This window comes from Brienomyrus brachyistius, chromosome 18 (genome assembly GCF_023856365.1).
Source record: "Brienomyrus brachyistius isolate T26 chromosome 18, BBRACH_0.4, whole genome shotgun sequence".
Classification (NCBI taxonomy): Eukaryota; Metazoa; Chordata; class Actinopteri; order Osteoglossiformes; family Mormyridae; genus Brienomyrus; species Brienomyrus brachyistius.
In genome coordinates, this window is record NC_064550.1 from 9,079,600 (window position 1) to 9,106,440 (window position 26,841).

The 26,841-nt window shown below is 38.3% G+C and overlaps 1 protein-coding gene across 2 annotated transcripts; it reads left to right on the top strand.

Moving 5' to 3' along the window:
• Positions 1-965: 965 nt before the first annotated feature.
• LOC125712878 (beta-arrestin-1-like) lies at positions 966-25,077 on the top strand. 2 transcript variants are annotated; one of them, XM_048983424.1, is made up of 17 exons: positions 966-1,200; positions 2,004-2,206; positions 15,683-15,713; positions 16,122-16,182; positions 16,742-16,786; positions 18,235-18,431; positions 19,126-19,185; positions 19,408-19,475; positions 19,984-20,119; positions 20,406-20,490; positions 20,576-20,648; positions 20,747-20,884; positions 20,997-21,080; positions 21,332-21,355; positions 21,687-21,757; positions 22,009-22,060; positions 22,401-25,077. In XM_048983424.1, the coding sequence occupies exons 2-17, from the start codon at positions 2,187-2,189 to the stop codon at positions 22,510-22,512; spliced, it is 1,257 nt and encodes a 418-aa protein (XP_048839381.1). In that variant the 5' UTR covers positions 966-1,200; positions 2,004-2,186; the 3' UTR covers positions 22,513-25,077. The 2 variants fall into 2 exon arrangements, with proteins under 2 accessions (XP_048839381.1, XP_048839380.1); XM_048983423.1 differs by lacking the exon at positions 966-1,200 and having other exon boundaries at positions 1,694-2,206.
• The last annotated feature ends 1,764 nt before the right edge of the window (positions 25,078-26,841 follow it).

Genomic DNA, 26,841 nt, shown 5'->3' on the forward strand with positions numbered 1-26,841 from the left:
AAATTGTGTACTATGTCTTTTTTTCCCTCAACTGAGAGACTGAGAGAGTGTTTTTGGACGACTTAAAAGAAGGGGAGGGTGATCTAACGTGTAGGTAAGGAAGCCAGGAATTGGGAGATCACATGAAGCCATTACTTATGATAGCATTGCAATGCCACGGCAACAATCATTGCGGAAATACAACAGTCAATTAAATGTATCATTTCCTGTTACAGTTTTTTAATTTTCTCTTTGGAGATTAAAAGTTTTTCTTTATTGTAGTGCTTCCCCTGGGTAAATAATGTTTGTCTTTCTGTTTTCTAACTGCCTGTCCTGGTAAGAGTTGCAGGATAAGGTTGACTCTTCATTTCAAAACATGTTTCAGAAAATCCACTAGATTCTCGGGTTTTGAAAATGCAAATATTTGAATATTATATTCTCAAATTATTTTAACCATTTCTGCTATCAAGGAAAAGGTTTTGTAAATTTATTTGTTATAGAAAATAACGTTGCTCGGCATTCCAGTCTCTATTGCTCAGGCCTTGTTTGGGCATTTTAATTTTCTTACTAAATAAAAGTAAAATAAGGAATCGTCTGAGCATTTCCGTATTGACAATGGTGTCGATTCTTTAAAACATTTTGCATAATACATTCAGCCTGGGTAGAATCGATCCAGTTCAGAATTAAAGGAGTTTTTATAGGATGTGTGGCTTTGTGTCTGCCGTCACTTAAGGAAAGTGATTATGAACTATCTAATGCCCATGAGAGATTAAAACATCACGCCATGCATCACATGCTCCTATGTAAATGAAGGAATTATACTTGTATTATGCTGATGCCTAGCATTTCAGACATATTGGATTGTTTCCATAAAACGACTGGCTACTCCTCCCACGATGAATAATTAATGTCCCCTTTGCCATTTTGAGAAATGTGGTCAAATAAAACATTATTGGACCATTTTATTGGCAATGCATTTCAGATATTTATTTTGGCATGCCAGTTAGTGGAAGACGGAGCAGTTTATACAATTACAAATGTGAATCTTTTCTCAATACGCTACAGAAATGTAGTTGTTGATTTTGCTAGTTTTGTCCACAGCTTTGTAAGCAGGCTGAATGAATTCCTCGTTCACAAAACCAGCAGATTGATTTTAGGTAGTGAAACATAATTAATAATAACCTATAATGCAATAGGAAAGCGTAGTGGACAAGACGACAGGTAAGTGAAAAGCGTAATTTTAATAAGATTTTGGACATAATTTTATAACACTTTACCTGAGGCGGCACAAATAATGTAGTATTATGCTATTACTTATGTATTAAGTAACCACAAACTAAGTCTTAATTCTGTAATATTTGTGAGCTAATGGAGGAACTATTACGCAACTACTGAAGGAAGAAGTAATGAACAATACATGAGATACTGATCTCATGTTTGTTCATCATTAATGAATCCTGATGCATCTTATCTCAAGTAGCCACTATATTTGTTCATGATTTTTACTTCAGTAGTAACTCAGTTACTAAGTATTTGTGCCCCCTCAGGTAAAGTCTTGGCCATAATTCGACCACAGATGCTGATGAATAGGCAATTTTTTTCCCCTCGCAACTTAGTTGTAATGTAGTATTAGACTATGCTCAAGAGAGTTCAAAAGCTTCCGTATCTGCCAGAGCAGGTATAAGCGCACTACGGCACGCTCATGCACGTGCGGATCGGGAGAGAGAGAGAGAGAGAAGTGAAACTGTGCAGAGCCATGAGATTTTAAGATTCCTATTAAGAGTGATCTCTAAGATTTCTCACCCGCACTGAGGGTTTTAAATCTCCTGGTCTGGATTTACAATACAATTCATCAATCCTACAACAGGCACATTGAAAGCGGGGGTGGGGGAGGGGGCGATCTGAGAATGAGTGTGAGAATCACCTGTCCCATTGAGTGTGTGTTTCTGTCCGGGCGTGGGTGCCCGCAGCGCGCGCGTCTGCTCGAAGCGCCATTAGGCATGCCGTTTAATTTGATTCAACAGGAAGGAAGAGGGTCAGAATGCACAAGAGCAGGCAGATGTGCCAGAGCAGCTACTGCGCTCAGTGCACTTCCTCAGCCTGTGCGGCTGCATGACGAAGATCTCCCTCCCACGCATCTCTGTGCATTAGCGCTCCAGTTCCCCGTGGCACGGAAGCCTGGGCTCAGCGGCGCGCCGATCCTCACGATGGGTGACAAAGGCACAAGGTAAGCTGGCGGATTTTCCCTTGCTGCGAAACGGACGCGGTCGTTTCCTTCAGGTACTAATGTTACTCTGAAGCCAGTGTTGATTGTGGATGCTGTATTGTAGCAGATGGTAATGCGGTCTTTCTGCGGTAATTCGTTTTTTTGCCAAGGTGTGAAATTTCTGCAAGAGCTTTAGTTTTAGGGAACCTGCTGCTTTTTTGTGCTGTTACTTGGGCAGAACAATTCCTGTATGTCAGCCACAGCGGTCGCACACTCCCCAGCACAAAAGCACTCTGCCTCCACAAAGGTGCGGCCCATTACGCTGAATTACAGGCATGTCAATATTTATTAGTGTCTAGATTTGCTGCTTAAGGGCAGTGTGGGTCATATAACTGCCAAGCATCATCCCTGGCTTCTTGTTTTTCATGCTTAGTAGCAGGAAAGTTAACGAAAAAATTTAAATGGTCTTGCTTCTGCCATTTGTAAAGTACCGAGATCACGTTCCCCTAAATGTAAGTGATGAGCTGTATTGCTAATAAATGACAGGAGGACAAAAATGAACAGTGGGATTGCCTGGGACACAGGGAATGCTTCTTATGGATATTCCAGGTTCTAGCACCTTCTCACGCCTCATGCCCTGTGTTTCCAAGGATGGGGACTAAGCTCGTCGTAATTAGGTAAAGATAAAATACACAAACACTTACGAAAGATGGAAGGACACATTCTATGTTGTGTCCCGATAATCATACGCGTTCAGATATCAGTAAGGTGTATTTCTCAGTGTTCCTGTTGGAGGAGCATTTTAAATTTTGCCAAGGAAGTGAGAATTGAAAAATTCTTGGAAACCTACTGGGACGGCCTCCTCTCTGGGGAGACCATTATAATTAGTTTGCTTTGACTATCTAGAGATACACACAGTCACAAACACAGTGAGTTAATTTGTATGTTGTCAGTTTCATTTAAATAGAAATGTACATTATTAATGGTGCGGGGGGGGCAGTCCTTCCCACGACAAATGATCCAGTCTAGCTGTGATCTAAAAAGATTGTCATCATTTGGGGACATTTCATGCACCACCCAAACTGCCACCGTTACAATTTTGGTTCCTTGGTGCAATCAGATATCCCCAAAGTGGGCCTGAATCTGAATTAGCCTCAGTTTTTATAAATGTCAAAAAGCATAGAGAAATGTTCAATATTTACATTTTACTACAGAACATATATACTGTAACAAGCTACATGACGTCCCTCCGACTGCAGAAAAATGGGCTTTTGAAAACTTCTGTAAACATTGGATTTTTTATTTTAATATGACTAATTGTAATATTTGAAAATAGCATTAGGACATTGCAGTGGTCGGCATAGTTAGCTGGCCTTAGCCCAATGTAGCATCCTTGGGATTATTTAAATAGCCTACTTTGGGAGTGTGTCAAAAAAAATCTAAAAAAAAAAAAAAGATTAGTACTTGCAGTGCAGAATTACCAGGGAAAGGAAAAGAAATATGGTGTAGATTGTTCTAATGAGAATCTTTACTTCCATGTCATAGAATCTTCACATTCCTTGATTACTGTCATATATTTAAGTTACACTCATTACTGCCATTCAGAGCTGAACCCTAAAGGATGATGATAATAAATAATAAGTGATTACACATGGTACTGTACTGTAGTTGAGCCCACGAACCGCTGAAGCCGCGCAATGTTTTCACGAGCATCACATCACATGGTAGTGGGTGCGTTCGTTATTACTAACCATTGTATTTAACTAAAATTTTCAATATAATAGGCATTCATAGCTATGAGTTGTCCCTAAGTCGGATGTTCTTAATCCAGGGACTGTGTGTAGCATTGACAAGTAAACATAATGACAGACTTTCTGTTCATTTGACATGTGACTGCAGTTTTTAAGAGAACCCCATTCATGAGGTCCCGTGAGCTAGAGGCTAATTAGCCTTCCTGAGTGACTCTGCTCTGGGACTGTGCTCTCCCCGCACAGCACTGCAGCGCCCTTGTAAGACACATTCAATGAGAGCTGTTATTTAATTTCCCGCCGAGATTAGAGACCAGTGCTGTTTGACTCTTATGAGTGTAACATAACTCCTGTGAGTGTAACGTAACTCTTATGAGTGTAACATGTGATGGCAGAAAGAAATGAAGATAAACCAGGCAGCGTTTTCAAGCTACGCAACAGAAACTAAAATGAAAAAATCTGTTATGTAAGGCAAAAGAATTTATCTGACAGTAATGAGTATTTTACGTGATCTAAATCTTTGAGTAGGTGTTTGTGCTTTTGTGAAATAGTCCCATTTTTCTGCGTTTATCTCACTTGTATTTTCTTAACAGTGTGCAGAATGCTTTATACAACAGTGCCCTTTGTTTAGGATATAAACATTGTTCTACACCTCTATTGGTTGATTCAGATGCCGTTTCATATGACATCTGTGCAATACCCATTGCAGTTCTTGGTAGCTTATTGAAGTTATTAAACTGTAATTGCAGATTTTTCTGTGAAGGATGCAGATGAAAGAGATCTTCAGAATTAGGTATCATCTTGCTGTCATATTATGAAGCATGGTGGTACTATTTGTAGGACTCATTTTTGTATGCCACAAATATTCAGAAGACTTCAAGAGTGTAACATAGTATATAAAGTGAGTATTTTACTTTCAAAACAAAATATATTATTCACATGTAAAGAAAGAGCGTGTCTATTTTCAGAAGCAGACTCCAGATATTGGCAGACATGATGGGCACTACTAGAGCCAAAATATGTCTAGCAATGATGTTTTCAAAATTTGAGAAGTGGACTCTTTTTTCAGCCTCAAATGAGACCATGATCCTTACGTATATTCATGCTCAACGTGATTAACATCAATCTGATACTTTGAGGTGAATAATGAAATTTTAGATGATTTAATGTGCCTCAAGTCTGTTATTATTAGAAGAGTGTTTTGGGAATAGCGTCGACTTAAATTTCTTATAGAGCGAGGGTGTTATTAGCATATATAAGCAATTAATTACTGGACCTTTGCCCAGTCTTGGAAAAACTGGACAAAGAGCATCAGCTTGTTGAAATTTTCAAGCCTAATAAAAAGGTTTGTTTTTTATATATAAAAAAACATTTTCAAGCTGCTGTATATGTCGTTTGGGTTCAGAGGTGGGATCAATGATTAGTGAAGGCTCGTTAAATACATAGTACCATGAAATGTATGGATAAGGCAGGTTGTGGGGATTGATACGGAGGATTCATCGGCACCGCAAGATGCTGACGTGGAGCATCATGAGATTTTAATGTCTTCTACTCCAGTAATGTGAGTAGAAGCTGGAGGGAACTGGACCAGCTGACTGTAATTTTGGAGTTGAGGGAGGTAATGAAAGTTGTGATGGAGGCGGATAAGAAGAGAGTGGAAAAGCATGAGCAGGGATGGAGAGAGATGGAACTGTTACACAGATTCGAAATGGCAACTATGGCACCCAGGAGGATTAAGAGCGAGTGCTGACTATCATCAGCTACCTCAGCAGGAGCGAGAAGCTTTTCAGCTGCTAGTAAGAGCAGCAGTGGTGTGACAATCCACCAGAGATGTGAGGTTTTTGCCACCAGAAACATAGCAGGACCTGCGTGACTACAAGCAGTTGGCGCCATCACTAACTAGTGACTCTGGATCTTCAGCTACTACAGCTGGCAATGTTCAGAAGAACTACAGAGAGTTGTTGGTGGCCATCAGAGCAACGGGCAGTGTGTGGAACGGGTTAGCTGAAAGTGATGACGCTTACACAGCGATGGATACAAATCGCATACATGACATGTCAATGTCTCAAGCAAGCAATTTTGGAAAACCACAAAACAAATTAAGCTAACTTGGATGGCTAGGAGAAGGTACAGGCCTGCCAAAGGAAATGCCCCAGGAGCTGAATGTCTGACTGAGTGCACAGGTGAAGATGCAGATTTCACTGGAGGAAAAAAACAGTGCTTGCAGTCACTGGCACTTGAGTACTAATGTTGGCAGCCGCTTCTCGCTTAGTGGGCGTTGTGCTGAGTCTGACAGACGTGCCAGAGTGGATTTATGAGTCCAATCTTGCTGGAGTTTTTCCCTCGGGGTGACACACACAGGCTCACAGGTACCAGCAACCTTACAGTTAAAACCTGGGCAGTCCTCTAGTGCAGTGTTTCTCAACCCGGGCCTCGGGGTCCCCCAGACGGTCCACGTTTTTTGCTTGCTCCCAGCTCTTTGCCAGACAGTCCATATTTTTGCTCCCCAGTAGGGTGGTTGGAGGGAGCAAAAATGTGGACCTGAGGACCGGATTGGGAAACACGGCTCTAGTGTAGCTGAGTTGCTATCTTTCATCATGCCGGGGGCATCTCTGACTTAATCCTTCAAATTTGTGTCATGTCCTGTAAGATGGCCCGAATTACTCAGCATGTCTGTACTTCAATGTTGGTTGACACTAGCAACATGTAAACATTGATTCAGTCTAAACTAATTGAGGGCATTAATATAAGGGGGTCAGGTCTTGCGTTCAGGGTAATGTAAAAATATCTCAGACAGGTTAACTGCTGAAGCGACAGTAACCAGTCAAGAGTATGGATTTCTTGTGCATGTTGATAGTACTGATCCCCCATAGGGTCTCATTCTGGGTTAAGTTTTTACTTTGTTACAGTTACTACTTCTGCTAGGTCAGAGATTTTTCATTGTTCACAATTGGCAAAAGAAGGATTCAGAGACTGACTGTGTTCATAACGCAGAGCTTCCTACTGCAAACCCTGAGATGGATGAATGTTATAAGGGGAAAGTTAACAAATCATGCAGAGAGCAGAATGTTGTGGAGCCCAGCAAAAATTTGAGGACTATTTATCAGGGTGAAAGTTTACTGCAGCACATGTCAAAGTTAATGAACAGTAATGAATGCAATAATGTTGTTTTACATGACATATCATTAACATAACTAAAGTATAAACATAGAACAAATAAGAGAACCACACACAATCGCTTTGTGTGAAACACCATACACAATTGCTTTGCCAAAATTTTGTTTTGTTTATTTTTATTGCCTCTTTTATGACATTCCACAATTCACTCAGCATTCATACAATATTTTATGGTCGGAGATCAATCTGCATGTACATGCATTCATAGAACATTCATAAGCAGCATGTAAGTATACCATAACATCCTAACATATCTAAGCAGTTTAAATAAACATGAATAACAAATATTATATGTTAACAAACATTATAATCATAATATTTGTCATTTATGCATATTTAAGCTGTTAAGGTACATTAGGATGTTACATTGATATCACTTTATGTTAACTGCACCTTCATAATGCATTCATAGAATATTCATAATCAACACGTAAGTATACCTTAACATCCTAATGTACCTTACCATGTTTAATATGCATAAATAACAAATGTTATGATTTTAATGTTTGTTAACATATAACATTTGATATTGATGTTTATTAATGCTGCTTAAATATGTTAGGATGTTACGGTATACTTACGTGCTGATTATGAATGTTCTACGAATGCATTATGAAGGTGCAGTTAATGTAAAGTGATACCAATGTTTTTAATATAAATTAACTCTCAGTAGAATCTCACCTAAGGTGACAGAACACCCATAGCTGGCCCTGGGTGAATAAAAAGTGATTATTAAGTTAAATGTATTCATGTGTCTAATAGCCCAGATGTCCTCATTTGCGTTTCTGGTTAAATGAAGTGATAAAGGAAATGATGTATTCCAGTCAGACCCAGTACAATATCAAAATCACGTCCAACAATGATCGCAGATAACAGGCATGTTAACTTAAAAATCCATTCGTTCACTTTCTGTACCATTGGTCTTACTCAGGGTTGCTGGGGTACGGAGCCTAGGCAGGGAACAACCCAGGGTGGGGGGCCAGCCTATCGCAGGGCACATTCACACACCATCCACACACACATGTGCTCCTATGGGTAATTTAGCAAGTCCAATTAGCCTCAGCATGTTTTTGGACTGTGGGGGGAAACCGGAGTACCCGGAGGAAACCCCACGACGACATGGGGAGGACATGCAAACTCCACACACATGTAACCCAGGCAGAGACTCGAACCCAGGTCCCAGAGGTGTGAGGCAACAGTGCTAACCACTGCACCACCATGCCACCCCTATCCTAATACATAAACATCATAAATAAAATTTAGGGTGATCACGATTATGTTAATCCTGATTTATTATAAAAACTGGCACTGAGGAGTCTTCCTTCTGTCATAGCCAATCTTCCTCTGCCTCTCCTCCCCATACATAGCACTGGCCCCCCCCACTAGCCACCCCAATGAGAAAGTTACTACAGGTGCCACTACTAAGGACGATGAAGCAAATATCTGATGAATCTGCTCCTCTCTTAATTCTTTGTGTGCATTAAATGGATCTTGTCTAATAGCTTGTCTAATCTCAGGTCTGTTGTTTGTTTGAAATACTTTTAGCATCCGCCTGATTCATGTGGGTCAGTAACACCCTTCACATTGGCTCAGTAGCTGACTACTTATGAATCACTGGGTGTGCTGAGTAGAGATTAGCTCAGACCAGAGGCACGTTTGTGAAAGAGCAATACCATAAGCTAAAATAGGTCCACAAGGCAATTTCACCTGTCCTCAGTATGCTCATATTACATGCCCTGCCCTCTCTCCAAACGAAGGACTTAGAGCAAACAGATTTTTAAGCTTATATACTTCTGCCTGGTGTATTTCATCTTTCATAAAACACATCATCGCTGTTATAAAAGGCATGAAGGATGACTGAAAATTGACTCACTTCATTGTTGTGCGAATGTTAATTATTAATCTGCAGTTCTGATATTGCAGAAACCCTTAAAGAAGCAGAGCACTGTAAGAGCTCAGCAGCCTCTCTTAATTTACAGACGCCCTGCAGATCATAGTCATTCAAGAGCCTTACGCAGCCCCCCCCCCCCCCCCCCACCCCCAGCAGAAACTTAATTTAATAAAACCTCGGATTCACCTTCCAGGAAGCACAGACTTCTCGGGCTTCTCATTGTCGTAATTCTTCCAATTTCGCAATTGCATTGATATGTCTTTTTGTCTAATTCCCGGCGGTTTGTTATTGCTTGGAATGTTCGGAATCAGAAGAATCTAACTGTGTTTTGTGAATTGTTGCTCTTGGAATAAAGTATGTTGTCTTCTTTTTTCAGTTATCTAGAGTTAGCATTTTGGCGCTTGGAAATGGCCTGATCTATTTCTATTAAAAATCATACAGGTTTCCTTGACAGAATCTGAAAAAAAAAACAAGTGTCAAAAAATCAAAAGTACTTCAGTGTACACAAATTTACTTGTAAAGTTTTGACTGTAATGTGTGTATGAATGAAAAAGGACTTGAATTAAGTGGTATGTAGTATAGTTTAAGACCATTGCTCTGCGCATTTGTTACACTTATACTCATATTTATTTGTCTTTCATAAGGTTTATTGTGTAACATTTGAATAATTATATTTAAAACATATACATCTGTTGTTCAAACTCTTTTTGGGACAAATCATCAATTGAAGGCTAAAATGGTTATTGATACTATGGTCTAAATCCAGACTTAATGTACAGAGAAATCTGTATGTCAGTGTCACAGGAGGTTCGTAACAACAGTTTTATTTCGACTTGTTTTACATCATCAGAGAAAAGTAGAACAAGACAAAACAGAACAGTAAATAGGGGAACACCATTTTTGGGGGGGTGGGTGGGGGGGTAGTTGCAGTTTCTGTCACCCCTCATTTGAAAAAATGCACACAACATAAATGGAGAAAGGCAGGACAGGTGTGGGTAATTTTGGTTTGGAGTGAGATGTAGGGGCATGTCTAGAGATTTTGGGCCCCCGACTCAGACCAATCCAATTATGTTACAAATTATTTAGGGCCCCTCTCACTCAGGGTCCTTGGAATTGCTCAAACTTTACCCTCCTTTGCAGCCCCCCCGCCCCCCCTCCACTAAACAGCGTAATCACCAAACACTGACAGAAAGGATAACCAGAGCAGTCCTTGACCCAAAATGGGTGAAACCTAAAACCCTGTGGTTTCACATTAAGTCCATAACCACTGTCCTACTTTGGTTATAGGTTATAGCAGTGTTTCACATTCCAGTCCTCCGGGACCCCAGACAGTCCACGTTTTTTTGCATCCTTGCTTCCTAGCAAAAATGTGGACTGTCGGGCAGAGAGCTGGAAGAGTGCAAAGACGTGGACCGTCTCTGGGTCCCCGAGGACTAGGTTGCGAAACACTTGCCTAGACCTTGGTCATTTACTGATATGCCAGTCTCTGAGTCCTCAGTTCTGGTTGTACTGGGTGCTGTTGACTGTGAGCTATAGATGGTATGGAGGAAGCTGTAGATCCACGCAGGCTCCGGAAAGCAGCTCACAAGAATACAGGATGTTAAGCTAAACTGGCAACCACACCAATTCAAAAAAAATGAGGTAATCGGGAATTGGATACTGCATAGGGATATGTTACCAAACCCAGGACTGAGCTGGGTAAGTTTAAATAATCGACAGAAAGACTGCAGGTGTAAATGATTATTGAGTGTAACCATCTGGAGGTAGACGTAGCTATGAGGGACAATGCCTGAGACAGGAAAATCCGGAAGCCAAATTCATACCAGATGGGGCAGAAATATCCAATTTAAGGTATATTAGAACAGTACCTTTTATGTATGAGTGTTTTATTGTGGGTGTGCTGGTTTTGTCTCTGAAAAAAGGTGAGCTACAGAAAGGAAGTATTTGTCCTCTCACACATTCAAGCATGCCGCAGGACAGGTGACTATTTTTACAAAAGAGGACAACTTGACCTACGTTGTTACATATTCATAGTATAGATGCAGGTTTAAAATATCCTTTTCATGCTTTGACGAAATGGGCATGTTTGCCTAAGCAATGAGAAACACTGACTTTAATTGCACACCTGACACCTACTCATCATTTTCACAGTTTCCGGAAAATTTTAAAGCTTTGTAAAAATCATGGTTTAGCTGTTAATTTTTAGCTTTTTTTCTTATGTTTTTATGTGAGTACATGTAGCAAGATTCTGAGAAGTGCTTAGCAATATCTAAATTTGTGTGTCTGTCAGTTTTTTGTGGTAAACACCAATTAATGTGTATGAGGAAAAATGTAGCAATATGTAGGTGAAAATTGCTGTTCATTTTGGGCCCGGTTATTTTCCTGGAACACCCAAACTTGCCAGTAATGTTCCGAGTTTATTATGGTGCAACAGGAAACACCTGTCATTTTTATTTCATTAATATACCAAAAGCATGATGTAAGTAAAGCAAGTAAAAGAACAACAGAGGATGATTTATTTGTATAAGAGGATTTTGTTTTTGTTATAATGAGGATCCCTGCAGTAGCTCACAAATAATCAAACATGACAGAGCAGAAAAGGCAATAGCTTACGATAGCTATATCTAAAATGTTACAATCCGCACAACATAATGGGGAACACATCAAAGCTCAAAAGTGGACAAATCGTTGGCGCGTGTCTCGCTGGCGCATCTGTGACCAGGACAGCAGGTCTTTGTGGTGTATCGAGAGCCACAGTATCCAGGGTAATGTCGGCATACCACCACGAAGGACAAACCACATACAAGTGCAGTAACTGTGGATGCAAGAGGAAGCTGTCTGACAGGGATGTCTGGATATTAACCCGGATTGTATCCAAAAAGCATAAAACCACAGCCGCTCAACTCACTGCAGAATTGACTCTCCTGTTTCCACTGAAACTGCTCCACAGGGTCAATGTTCATGGTCGGGCTGCTAAAGCCAAACCTTTGGTCACTTGTGCTAATGCCAAACGTCGGTTTCAATGGGGTCAATCAGATCTGAATATTATTCAGCCACTTTTGGGTGTTTGGGAGGAGCGAGTCAGGAAATGTTTTCCTCCACGAGGAGTCTCACTGGTGACAAAACAGCTTGAAATAAAATGTTTCAACTTGTAGGAAAAGAGTCAGATCGCAGCTGATGTGATGACATCATATTTACTAATATTTAATGTAATATAGATGAAGTATATTAAGGAAGTCATGTTCTTTAGATCATTTTGCAGATGCTAATTTGTCTTGCTAATTTTATTGCCCACAGCGACACACGCTCACACATACTGTATTAGTGCCCTGATTTCATTTTCTGCCAGGAGGCTCAGTAATACTCTGAAGTTCGACTGATGCCCTATCACAGTGCATAATTTTTTTTGATGCGGAATTAAGCTACGTGCTCCAGTAATATTAATGCATGACCACCTGCCTCTCATTAGCTTTATTAATGCACCAAACTGTCTTGCTACCTGCTGGATATGACAGCAGAACTATGATTCACCTTGCTGAGCCATGAATAGTCATGATCAAACTCTTGAAGGAACAAATGACTACACATGAATAGGTATTTTTAATTAACATTTCTACTGACTGAACATTGATGGAACAGAAAATGAGAACAGGTGTGCCTGCTGAAACTTGGATGCAAACTTTGTTTATTGTATTATAATCCAGTGTGTTTGGAATGATTATTCAACATTTAACTTTCTGACAGATGTGCGCCCGAAGTACGTGGCCTCCCCTGTTGTCACACCACGTCGAAATAATAAAAATCAAATATGCACAATTTTATTTTCTAAGCAGAACCAAAGAATAGACTTGGTTTAGCACGGGCAACCCCCAAAATATAACTGGTTCTGCTGACGGCACTGCTAGGCTGGAACAAAATAGTGTTCTTTACCTAAGCAGATGCGTGTCTATTAATAATCGCGACTCCGTATCTGCGTTGTATATCACCGGCGGAGCTGCATGTCCGTTATAGCGAGCAAAACTACAGCTAAAAGCAGCCCTGGGGACCAAACCGTTTATCCGTTATAAGCGAAATTCCGCTATATCCGATGCTTTTTCTGCATGTTCTTAAAGGCGCACGGCCGTGACCAGCGGACCTCGTCCGCTATAGACGATATCCACTATAACGCGATTTTACTGTACTCTTTTAATAGCACATTTACAATTCAGCAGCACAAGAAACCTACTCATTAGAGTCTTGATTTTTTTTCAGTCTAATTGTAGGCAGTGTTGAGGAGAATTTCCAGTAATTAATGTTTAACTTACTATGTAGGCAATAATGCTACACACAGGCAAAGATTCCAGATTAAGACAACAACTAATTTTATACGATTTGTCTTCATACCTTCATACCTCTCTGCAATAAAATGAACTAATAAAATCGGAGCATAGCGCTGATGGGAATTCAGTAAATATGGAAAAATGGAAAATTAGAATTTTTTAGGTAATAGAAAGTCCTCTATTATGCATAATGCACAGTCCTGGTGCGCTGTTTTACTCAAAGGACACTGAATATCAATTAACATACACCTGCAATAAAATATTCCATGTTTTTGCATGTATGCACATTAAAATAAACTATTTTCAATGCTTTGAATCGCCTTACAATTTGCAGCAGTTTGTATAGCTATTTTCTGACAGTTCTAAAATTAATTAGGGCCAACAAAGTCAGAAGGAATTGCTGAATACACCTAGTGTGCTACACCTAGAAGTGCTGAATACACCTAGTGAGGCGAGGCGTGCTGGACAAGCACCAGCCATGAACATATGATATAATATACTGTATAATCCTTTTGTAGAATACTTGTGAACTGAGTCATGAGACACGGGGGCATTAGTATTGAGTAATGCTATTTAGTCATCAGGGTGGAGCTTCCATGACACAAATAGGAACAGTATATGAAGGATCTGGATTTACAGCTGAGGAGCTTGTACAGAGCTGCCGGGGGCATACCCGTTGCGTAAAAGGAGTTTGCGTGCCTTGGTATTGGCGCCAACGAAAATCCAGGTTACAGAAGGTGGAAGAAAAGCAGAGCAGCCCAATTTCTGCAGAAATATAATATCATAGTGAATGAGGGACAGGTGGAAGTAATGGAGTAAAATGGGTCACATGGCTTCCTCCCGAGATGGTGACGCCACACTCCCCCTTTCTTTAGATCGATAATAGAAATGCGTCTGTATAAGAAACCTACAGTACTGTGCAAAAGTCTTAGGCACTCAAAAGAAATGTTTAACGCTATTTTTCTGGGTAGTAAGTGCATATTTTCTTATAACAAAAAAAATATAATTTGACATAAGAACATATGAAGATTACGAGTAACACAATAAAAACTAGTAAAAATGTCTTCTGTTCTCCAAAAAGTTACTGATATCTACTTGGATAGCTAGATGAACACTACTTCAGTTCCCAAACTTCTCCTCAGTGGCACCCGAACCATTCCATATATTTGTTGAATTTCACTACTAGCTCGCTTAATTAATTAACTTAATTAGTTTAAAAAGTGAACGAGATATTGAATATATGAGGTTTGCTAGTGGTCAGGTCGAAAAATACACGGGTGTGTTGTATGGTTGCTATAAATAACAGGGTAATATTAGCAGAGGTATTGAAATGGCTAAGCTGACACACTTTGCCAGGCGTAACAGCACAGTTTTACACCAACATGACAGTTATTTAAACATTTTTTTTTGGCTGCCTAAGACTTTTGCACAATACTGTATATATGTACACTACCAGTCAAAAGTCACATCACAGGTTTTTTACCACTTTGCCATTTACTCTTGTTAACCACTGGAAAGTTGAGTGAACTATAAATGAAAATATAAGTCAAATAAACTAAGTTTCCATTATAAGATGGAAAGAGTATGTAACAGTGCATGTCTGACATCCTATTCACTGGTTCTGTGGTAATGGCATAGTCAAATTCTAGGCTGTCCTTTAACTTTAGATGCGCTAGTTAACTGTTTCCTTCTATGAAACATAGCAGTACGTAATGTCGCTGGCAGACTGAATGCATCGAATTTTCTCTGTTTGCCTTTTAACTGCTAGAGGAGGTTACTACGATGAATCAAAGATATGACGTTTTCTTGCTAATAAAGGTACTCAAATGGTGAAACATACTGTAAACTTATTTGTTAGCAAAGAATATTGTGTGTAGTAAATGTTAAGTGTGTAACACGCAAATGCGGATAATCTCAGTGTGCGCAAATCTTCTGACTGGTCTTGATTATATAGTTCTAATGTTTATAGCTGTGCTCTGCTACATGTGACTGTTTATTTCCATTCTTTAATTTCCTATCATACTGCTCTTTAGTTACTCAATTTCTGTATTTTTCATTATCTTCAAGTTTCTTTGCTTTTGTGTAACACGAGGAGTCGGTGATGTAATGATATTCTTAACACAAATTCAAAAAAGACAGTCTGAATGTTGTGCTGTCAAAATAGTGCCTGGATTCCCCTTACAAAATACCACAAATATTTTTAAATGTTCACTGAAGGTGAAGATCTTTCACTTTCGTCGAGTAAGAAAAGTTTCCAAGCATACCTGAAATGTCAGCGTCTCTAAACTTTCGTTTGCAGATACGTTTGTCATTGGGCCGCAGAGAACAGCAACATTTTCATAATTTGTTCTACTTTTTTCAGAGTATTCAAGAAAGCAAGCCCAAATGGCAAAGTAAGTTCAGCTGAAATATTTCACATTTTATAGCCACACTTACAGTATCAGCAATGTATTCTACAATCCTTGTTGCATGTAATGTGAGGGATCTGGATATAATGTATTAAACACTTAAATAAGGTTGATTGCCCAACCTGTTACATTTTTTTGCATTGTAACACAAGTCTCTTTGAGAATATTACAGTTAAATCAAAAATCGTCATTTTATACAATCTACATTCCTTTAGTATGTCAGCCTTGTATTGGATTACAGAAGATGGGTGGATGAATGCAGGGCAGTTTAATTCTGAATTTTAAATTTGTTTTCACTAAAGAACTGCAGTGGCTGAGATCTCTCTGTACTTGCATAGCTAACCAATAGTTTTTGCTGAAATAATGGTGTTATAAACAGTGTCTTTTTTCCAGCTCACTGTGTATCTGGGAAAGAGGGACTTTGTTGACCACGTAGACCTTGTGGAGCCTGTTGGTAAGGCAACGTTAGCTAATCTCGGTTCATACAGTATGTAAGTTAGAGCAGGCATGCTATTCATTCATTTAGCAATAATTCTTCCATAATGAAATACTGCTTTTTATTTTAGCATTTCTCTGTCTGTTTTTGTTTATTTGAATCAAATGAAGTATATTGATATTTATAAATGTCCACTACCTTTAAGCACATGTGTATGTTTTTAAAAATAATTGATTATAATACAGTTAAATTGTAATACAATCTGTAATATTTGTTACAAATTACATCAATGGCTGTATCTTACAATGGATAATGTTGTACAGATTTTAAAATACATAAACAAAATACATAATTTAAATTTTAGAGTACTTTTTGGTAACTCAGAGGGAGATGAGAATATTCATTAATAGACTGATCTTGTAAGGCTTTTGGGAATCTGTTTTGGGAATTATGTCCATAGTAGAATTTCCTGTGAACTATAAAGATTATTTGATCCACTCCTCATCAATGAACATCACAAATGTATCTTCTGCAGTGTCTAGTATTTATGTAACACAGTAATTCAATTGCCTTACAGACGGTGTGGTTTTGATTGATACCGAATACCTAAAGGAAAGAAAAGGTAATGACCACAGTAAATTGTTGACATCATAAATACTTATTTTATCTTCTGAATACTCCCCAAGCCTCAGCTGGAGAGTTTAAGCTTTAATATATAGACCTGGCACTTGACCTCCTAATTTAAACATTAATGCCAAACAAAAATTAATCTAGCAAATCATTAAATATTTAACCTGCAGACAAATGGAATTCAGATAGCATTTAATACTGCAAGAGAAAGGTCACATAATTATGGTATAATCAAAGAGATGATTCAAAGTATCTAATTTTATTTAATCGATTGTGTGGGCAATTATAGAATGACTGGGAAAGCCACATTTACTCATAGAAAAGATCTCAGATATACTATTTTGTAGTGTCTTGATTGCTGTGTTTTATTTTGATGGTGATTTAAAGCTCAACTCATTATAAAAGTACTGTTATTCCCTTACTAAATCCCCGTTGTTTACTTTCCAATTACTTCAATATAAAAACAATTTTTTTTTGTTATTTTAGCAACAGTCCACATTTTATTCCCTCCCTGCTCCAAACACCAGGTATTCGGTGTTTTTTAGGGAGTGAGCAAAAGTGTGGACTGTCTGAGGTTCTCTGAGGACTGGGTTGGGAAGCACTGATGTAGATTATTCCAAAGGTGAAGCAACATGTTGTGTAATAATGCCACATTATGTAATAACAGGCCAAAATGTTAAAAGTTAAAAGTCACAAAATGCCATGTTATTACATAATGTGTTATGCTATTAACTTAACAAAATGTAACACATTTTCATCACATAATGCAGTGTTATTATATAATGCATTGTCTCACACACAATAACAACACATTGTGTAATAACACCACATTATGTAATAAGTCACCAAAGTTTAAAAAATTTCATTAGATAGATTTAGGAAAATTTAGGTAATTTTTTAGGGGTGTGTTTCCCGAGACTTTTGTGATGCTAAATAGTTAGTTATCTCATACTTAAGATCATTCATTGATTAATGAGTGTTTCTCAAAACCCTTGGCAACTAAAGGAGTTTGTAACCTTGTTCATAAATTATCCGACCCACTCGTTATTTTCTGTGTTGTTCTTTGTTTGAACTTTTGCCTGCTATTCAGTCACTCGCAAAAACACACAGATGCTTTTTTTTGAACAATGTAATAATAATGAGGTTCTTGTTGATGATGATGATAGCCGTAATAATAATAGTTTCATTTTAAAATATAAAATTATAATGTAGGTTAGAAGTTTGTTACATTTTGTCTAGTTATTACATAATGCAGTATTAATACATGTTTTGTTACCCAGTGTGTAACATTGTGTGATGAAAATTTGTTACATTTTGTCAAGTTATTACATAATACTGTACTATTACATAATGTGTTGTTGCCAAAGGATTCCTAAACTTTATTGCAGCTATATATCTGTCCTGACATGCAGTCATTATTCTTGCATCATTTATCCTCAGTTTTTGTGACTCTGACATGTGCCTTTCGCTATGGCCGAGAAGACTTAGATGTTTTGGGATTTACATTTCGAAAAGACCTGTTTGCTGACAACATCCAAGCCTTTCCACCAGTGCCCGAACAAAAGAAAACGTTAACTCGTCTCCAGGAGCGCTTGATTAAAAAGCTTGGAGAGAATGCTTACCCCTTCACCTTCGAGGTAAAATTGTACATATGGATGTTATTTTTTTGTTTATTGTAACATTGTTTCTAAACTATAGAAACTGGAATATGTGAAATCCCCAAGAATCAGACCACATAAAAAAAAAAAAATCACGTAGCCTAGACATCTTAGCCAAACGGTAAACAAGCTCTCGTCCCACTCTGTGTGCTGCGTTAGTTTCGACCACATGATTCGCCGTTTGAAGGAGCAGCCTGTTTGCATTAACAAGCAGGTGAACCTAATGAGGGGGCGGCATAGTGGTGCAGTGGTTAGCACTGTTGCCTCACACCTCTGGGACCCGGGTTCGAGTCTCCGCCTGGGTCACATGTGTGTGGAGTTTGCATGTTCTCCCCATGTCGTCGTGGGGTTTTCTCCGGGTACTCCGGTTTCCCCCCACAGTCCAAAAACATGCTGAGGCTAATTGGACTTGCTAAATTGCCCGTAGGTGTGCATGTGTGAGTGAATGGTGTGTGAGTGTGCCCTGCGATGGGCTGGCCCCCCTTCCTGGGTTGTTCCCTGCCTCATGCCCATTGCTTCCGGGATAGGCTCCAGACCCCCCGCGACCCAGTAGGATAAGCGGTTTGGAAAATGGATGGATGGACAGAGTGTACACCTTTTCATTTACTATGTGACTTATTTGGGTGCTGAAGTTGTGGGTAACTTTATTTGGCTCTGTCTAACTGTCTTCCAGATTCCTACAAATCTGCCTTGCTCTGTCACCCTTCAGCCTGGACAGGAGGACACCGGCAAGGTGACCGGAATAACATTACAAACGATATACATAAAATATATTTGTTAACAGGTCCCAATATAAATTCTCGAATGTCTTGTTTGTATTAATAGAATGATTGTTTCTTTTTATTGGATGCTACAAATATAGAGTTCATGGATTAATTTTAGTTATCTCTGTCACTTATGATTGACAGACTGTTATCCTGGGTGACATATATGCTGTACTTTATTCTGTTTGAAGGCCTGTGGCGTTGACTTTGAAGTGAAAGCTTTTTGTGCTGAGAATTTGGATGAGAGAATACACAAAAGGTCAGCAACAACGACATGCTGTGACTTGTGACTTAGTAAGTCTTGAACATTTCTGTTTGAACAAATTAAAAAATCAGCTGATGATCACCTATGTCATAGCAACCTCCAGAATTGAGGTCATTAAACAGAGGTAAACTATATGGGGAAATCAACTGGTTTATTATAAATATTCATCTTCCAACCACTTATGCTGATGAGAGTCATGGAAGTGTATAAATATACAACCAATGTGTGTGAAAAGACGCAAGAAAAGTGTTTTATTAAATTTAAAAATCTAATGTTTTGTCAAACATATTACCCATTTCTTTTGTGCTGAGATCAGCAATTTTTGATCACTATATATATTCAGTGCATTTTATTTTTCACAAAATGCGCAGACAGAACTGTAATTTCTCATAGACTCAGCACACAAAAAACGCAGAGATGTAGATGTTAGGGAGGAGCATAAAAGATCCGCGACTGTCATCGATTCTCACCTTGCCGACTCCCTAATGGCCGTGTGACGCAGGAATTCTGTACGACTCGTCATAAGAAAGGTCCAATATGCCCCGGAAAAGCCTGGTCCCCAGCCCATGGCAGAGACGACGCGACAGTTTCTCATGTCGGACAAGCCGCTGCACCTGGAGGCCTCGCTGGACAAAGAGGTGAAGCACTTTTCCACTGCATTTTCACATTTGATCATTTTGAACATCTGGAACAGAATCAGCAGGAAATTCCATTGTCAGTCACTGGTCCAGACAATCTGGTTAGAGATCTTCCAGCTCCTTCCTATGATACTGTTTCATTTTCACTTCTACTGGCATCTGTGAGAACTAACCTAGAATTACAATTAAATTTGCTATAATGTATCCTATAGAATCAGAATAATCACAGTGAAAAATACCACACCCACATTCTACTGTTATAATGGGCAAATGTGCTTCTTTCCAGATTTACTATCATGGAGAACCAATTAATGTCAATGTCCATGTCACCAACAACACCAACAAGACTGTAAAGAAGATGAAAATCTCAGGTGACTGTAAGATTTTTGATCAGGAAATATGAATGTGTCCTGGGATCACTTTAATCTCACCAGTTCTGCGTGTGTGTTCATGCAGTGCGCCAGTATGCAGATATTTGCTTGTTCAACACTGCACAGTACAAATGCCCAGTAGCAACAGAGGAATCAGAGTAAGTCTGAAAGGCACTTTCAAGACACTGCAATTGACTACTGCAGTTTGTCAGGTTTTCATTCCATTTTGAGTATTACTATCATTTTTTTTTCCCAGTGACATAGTTGCTCCCAGTGCAACATTTTGCAAAGTATACACGCTTACCCCGTTCCTCGCCAACAATCGGGAAAAGAGGGGTTTGGCCTTGGATGGGAAACTTAAACACGAAGACACAAATTTAGCCTCCAGTACACTGTGAGTACCCGTACCCTACCCCCTCCTGAGAGCAACGCTCTCTGTCTCTTATTATGAAACATCATCCAGACTTCATGCTTATTTTGAACTTTTTGTTATTGGTCTCCTACAGACTAAGAGATGGAGCTAATAAAGAGATCCTGGGCATTATAGTGTCGTACAAAGTGAAAGTGAAACTGGTGGTGTCTCGCGGAGGGTATGCATTTAAAAATGTTATATTATACTATTACAAAATCATTAAAAGACTGTTCTAAGCTGTTAATAGCATAGGAGCACCTTATATCATATTGCATACAAATGAAAACGAACATTAATGGTAAAATCCACTCATACATACTCTATCAGTGTGTTAATGGCAAAATGTGTAATTCTGAATGAGAGAACTACTTTTTTGATATTTAATAAACTTTAATCTAACCATTTTCAACTATATTTAACAATTTTTAGGCTTCTGGGGGATCTTGCTTCGAGGTAATCCTTCTTTATGAATAATGGTCATTGTAATTGTTGTCCAGTAATAATAAATAATAGTAATGTATATTAATACTGAATACTTTGTAGAGTACAAAAGAGTATATTCTGTTTATTTTCTAAACTATTAACTGTTCCTTCCCAGCACTGAAACATAAAAATGTATACATTTCTATTGTCCTTTAGTTTAAATTCTTAAAAATGGGCAAAGCCAATCTTGGGGATTAGCTTGCTACGAAGATCAGTAGATATGATAGTTGAAAGGTTAAGATTTTCTCGTAATTTTTCTTGCATTCTTAATTTTATCGATATAACTTTGCTTTATTTTCAGTGATGTGGCAGTTGAACTTCCTTTCACATTAATGCACCCAAAACCAACTGAGGAATCTTTCTACAAAGATGGTATGCACTTTTTCGGTGTTATTACTGGTGAATTCTGTCTACATAGAATATCAATCACATGATATGTTAAATTTCGCAACAAACTACTGTAAAGGCACCTGTTTGTGTATGCTTTTGATATGTATGGTTTTATAGTGGCACTTATAAACATTTGCAGCCAATAAAATGTCTGTCAGGTAGATGAATCTCTTTTTTGTCCTGCTTCATGTACTTCAACATGGTGACAATCATTGCCGTTATTTCTGTCTCAGTTGCAGAAAATGAAGCACCGCTAGACACAAACCTGATAGAATTTGAAACAAAGTAAGCCGATAGCTTAAGCCTTGCTGTTGTGCATTCTACACTGCATGATCATTAATACTGTGATGTTAAAACCCTACTTCATATCCACTTCCTTCTAAAAACAAGCAAATGTACATATTAGTGTACATATTTATGCAGCTCATAAAACATCTTGGTTTATTTTTGCATATCGTTATGTCTTTTTTTTCTGCCCTGCTATACTATTGTTTTGGTTTGATTTATTTATTTTATTGACATTCTGTTAATTAAGCTTTGTAGTAATGTTTCAGTAATTTCACATATTCTATGAAATGTGCATGCAAAAAAAAGTTGAAAGCATAATGTGCGAATCTTTTCCTAGTGATGACGACATCATCTTTGAAGACTTTGCACGTCAAAGGCTCAAAGAAGCGAAGGATGACAAGGACGATGACGAGGGGGGGGCCAATTTGCCCAGGCCGCAGGACAGATAATCGTATGAGTGCTGTGTGCTGTACTGTGATGCTGTTTCACACCAACTGCTGTTTCCTGTGTCCTGCAGGAAAGCAAAAGCCATGGAGACCCTTAGCAGGTTCACGGTGGTGCCATTGTTTTGTTTGGTTCATGTTTTCATGTTTAATCCACACAGAAATGTGGAAACGTAGGAAAGCAGGCTTTCAGTAAAGTAGAAAAGCCAGGCTTTAAAACTATGGAGATGCCCAATAAGCAGAAATTAAAAATGGGGTAGGACATTCCATTTGGTACAGCATGCAGTTGTGGAATTTACAAACGTACAATATACAATAAGATTTTGTTATATCATTTTGTAACTTTTTCAGATGAAGCTGAGAGGCAAAATCCTGCCAAATTACATTTATTCGTAAAACTAAATGAATGTTATCAAGTAAAAGAAATCAACACGCATTTTAGATTCGAGGGTTCTGTTACGTTGCCAGTTTCTCAGATGTTTACATTTTTAAGTTTTAAATGTATAGATTTTTTTCTCTGTTCTGCATTCCTATGGTCATCAAAACACTTATTAATTCTGAAAAAAATCAAACAAATGCACATACAATCTCTCTTTTTTATTCCATTTTAATACAGGTGAGGTAAACAATCTCAGGAAAGAATATGCAGTGTTTTATTTACAAATAAATAGGACTCCTGTACTGCAAACATATAAGGGCATGTGTAAGTATATCTGAATATCAATTTCAGTATCATTGACTATAGGTGTTTCATAAGCAATGAAATATGAATCTTAATAGTATGTGCAATGCCGATAAGTTACCATTTAAATGCAAGAGTGGCCTTGTTTTTACATCTATAATCAGATAAAGTCTTTCAGTGAAAATGTTTTTTGTTACGGGTGCAGTTTATTTTATTAATTTCATAACAAGTATTGTGTTAATGGAAAGCATTGAAATTTGCTGGTAAGGAAGGGCACTTTTCAAGGGACTTTTCACAGTTTACGATACTGATACTGTTTAGCTGTGAAACGACAAGTTATCCCGTTCTGGTTACGCCTCAATAGCATTTTTAATTTGTTTATTTATTAAAGGTAAAAAAACATGACATGAAAATATATCCTTTCCAAAGCTACTGTTTTAGCAACATAAAATTGTAGCATTAGCATCTTTTTGATTTTAAACGAAACAAATTAAAATAGCTTATTAGATTCTTATAGTGCTCAGCAGTCAAAGTAAGCTGCTTCCTGCAGCTCTAATCTGGGATCAGTTTCTACTGTAATACATGCTTTTATTTTACAAAGGTTGTTAAATAATATTTATTTGATTTTTTTAGAAGAAATGCACGTTAAATTTGTGAACTGACAAAGGTGAAGCAGAAGATGATGAATCAATGAACAGGCTGTGTAATACATAATAAAGTATATAGCTACGGTAATTAACGCAAGAAGGTCAATTAGAAATAACGCTTAAGGAGTATAAGGTAGAATAATCTAGAGACACTCATGTACACTGCTATAATATAGTCATAATTCTACAGTCCTCTACCCTCCACAAAATGCTATAAAATGCCAAACAATGGAAATAAATCTCTATGGAAAAATAGGGTCCAAAATATATTCCTTAGTAAATTAAAGATTATGAGATGCAAGGATTAGGCAAGCCGGTGGTGTCAGATATTATATAAAAAAAAAACTGATTGCATGACACAACAATGTAAATGTTCTATATTAAGTTTTGTTTTCTTCAGGAAATTAAACGATAATCTTGACAACCACAGGAACAAAACGTGTTTCGAAAGGGTAGATAAAGTTTGTAATAATTTTTGCGGCAGGACACTATCACTGTGTACATTAAGTACATTTCCACATTCCTCTGCAATTATAATATTTGTCCCACATAGCTGCGTCTAACTTTTGAAGTTACATGGCTCCCTGTTGTTTTTCAAGTAGAGTTATTAAAAATATTTTTGTATTTTTCTTATTTATATATATTGAATCTATGAATAGTTTTGTGCAGCAAGGAAAACGACAGCAGGCAACCTTTAATAACCTACAATATTGCATATTGCAATCTTTTATATTAATTTAAAGGTTTTTAAAACTTCTCTTATTATTATCTGAGATTTTAGATTTATAGATCAAAATGACTTCATTAAAACTCTCATGAAGATCAACGTTCCCTTTATTTATTTACCAGTCAGAAAGTATTAGTAATTATGTGCAAACTGTTTTGCAATAGAGTGCAAATCTTCACAATGTTTACAAAACATAGCAGCATTTTTCAAATGAAAACACTTAATATCGGCATTTATTACTGGACATAAGGGATAATTTACATCTTATGGTAAATTAAGAATTTAGGGAAAATGCTAGGCAAAACAATGGAATTTTTAAATATATATATATTGTTATGCTTGTGGTCTGCATCCATTTACTCAGCAAAATAAAAATCTCTGAAAATGATATATCTCTTCTTTAATTCCACACCCACTGCCTGTACAGTACTATGTTTAAGGTCTTGCTTTATTTGTCCTTATTATTCTTGGGTTCTGTATGCTGTAGTAAGGTCAATAAAATATAGTTTATAGTATTTGCTTTCTCTTTACAGTTTTGTTCATCCATCCATCCATCCATTTTCCATTTTACCCTACTGGGTTGTGGGGGGTCCGGAGCCTATCCCGGAAGCAATGGGCAGGGAACAACCCAGGATGGGGGGCCAGCCCATCGCAGGGCACACTCACACACCAGACACTCACACATGCACACCTACGGGCAATTTTAGCAAGTCCAATCAGCCTCAGCATGTTTTTGGACTGTGGGGGGAAACCGGAGTACCCGGAGGAAACCCCACGATGACATGGGGAGAATATGCAAACTTCACACACACGTGACTCAGGCGGAGACTCGAACCGGGGTCCCAGAGGTGTGAGGCAACAGTGCTAACCACTGCACCACCATGCCGCCCCCAGTTTGGTTCAATAGTCATAAAATCTTAACATTCCAAATTGAAGCAATGTTCTTTTGTCATGGGGGCTAATGTTTTGAGCATATTCGTACTTTACATATATACTTTATTCAGGTTCATACAAACGACACAATGAATTAATACATGTGAGATACTACTGACATGCAGGGCTGTCATCTGCCTGCCCTGTTCTTCCTGGAATAGACTCCAACTCTCCTATACCGGATACATGAATGGATATGAGAATACGCTGTTAAAGATACATTCACACATTAACAGTAGGAAAAACACGTTACAACGTATTTCAAATAAAAAGTAAGTGAAAAGTTTTACTTTAGGAAAGCATCTAGAAAGTCAAAGAATGTGAAGTTATCCCATGAAAGAGTATTGATCAAACGTCGTGATTGTTCCTGCAATGCACACTGATTTGCTGACGCAATAGGAGGTAAGAATTGGGGGATTTATGGAGGTTCGTTGGGGGCATTGAGGCGAATCAGCTGTTGAGATACGGGTAGCGTTACATTTCAAGTACGACACATCACCTGTGGTCTGAAAAATGACAGCCTGTGAAATTATATAATCAATTTACTCTAGTTTTATCTATGAAAAGTGAGCCCAGTTCCCCAGGTGAAACAGTAAAATAATCACAGATTTAGATATCAATTGGGATGTGTAATTGCTTCCCTCATTTCCCTTAGCAATAGCTTGTCTAGGACTATCTTCTATTGGCCATGTGCACCAGTGTACTGGAATGCTTACTCAATCGGGAATACCTAGTTCAGGCAATTATCTGGAGCCATTTTTACTGTGCAGTTATAATCTCATTAGTGTGGGCAGAGGAAGAGCTTTGTGTTCTCTGTCGAGATTACAGATCGTAATCATGACTCATTTGTCTCTACTTTTCAGCAGGGCATCTTACCTAGCACAGCCAGTACTGCATATCAGTTCGTCAAACATTAAAGCATGCATGCGAGTTAAGCATGATGCAAATCACTTGGTGTTCCCATCCGTTAAAAGTATATGCTCTACCACAATCTTATGACCATCTTTTTCCCGTTATTGGACAGAATAAGCTATTTTTGTGGTATATACAGGGCTGGCCCAACCCTTTTCAAGGCCCGTAGCAAAATTCGATTAACCCAGTTGCCATTTGTCTTCTTCCGTCCCTTTGTGATAGGCTGATCTGATGGGGTCACCCTCGTAAGCAGCCTCTTAGTTCCATTATGCCTTGGGCTGGTCCTGAATATATGTAGAGGTGGGCAGGGTTCCACTAATCTGCTAACTGCAAATTAGCAAAGCTAACATTTTTGGTAGTGGATTAGCATTACCGCTAACTTTGGAAACCTTCGCCAGACATATTTGTTCCTGTTTGTTGTGAGTGTGTCTGCG

What these genes read in the sequence shown, in the direction of transcription:
- LOC125712878 (XM_048983423.1), top strand. Translation starts at nt 1,887, where the DNA reads ATGAGTGTGAGAATCACCTGTCCCATTGAGTGTGTGTTTCTGTCCGGG. An exon ending in GATGAGAGAATACACAAAAG is followed by an intron (nt 19,476 to 19,983) that starts GTCAGCAACAAC and finishes CGTGTGACGCAG; the next exon opens with GAATTCTGTACGACTCGTCA. An exon ending in AGGCCTCGCTGGACAAAGAG is followed by an intron (nt 20,120 to 20,405) that starts GTGAAGCACTTT and finishes GCTTCTTTCCAG; the next exon opens with ATTTACTATCATGGAGAACC.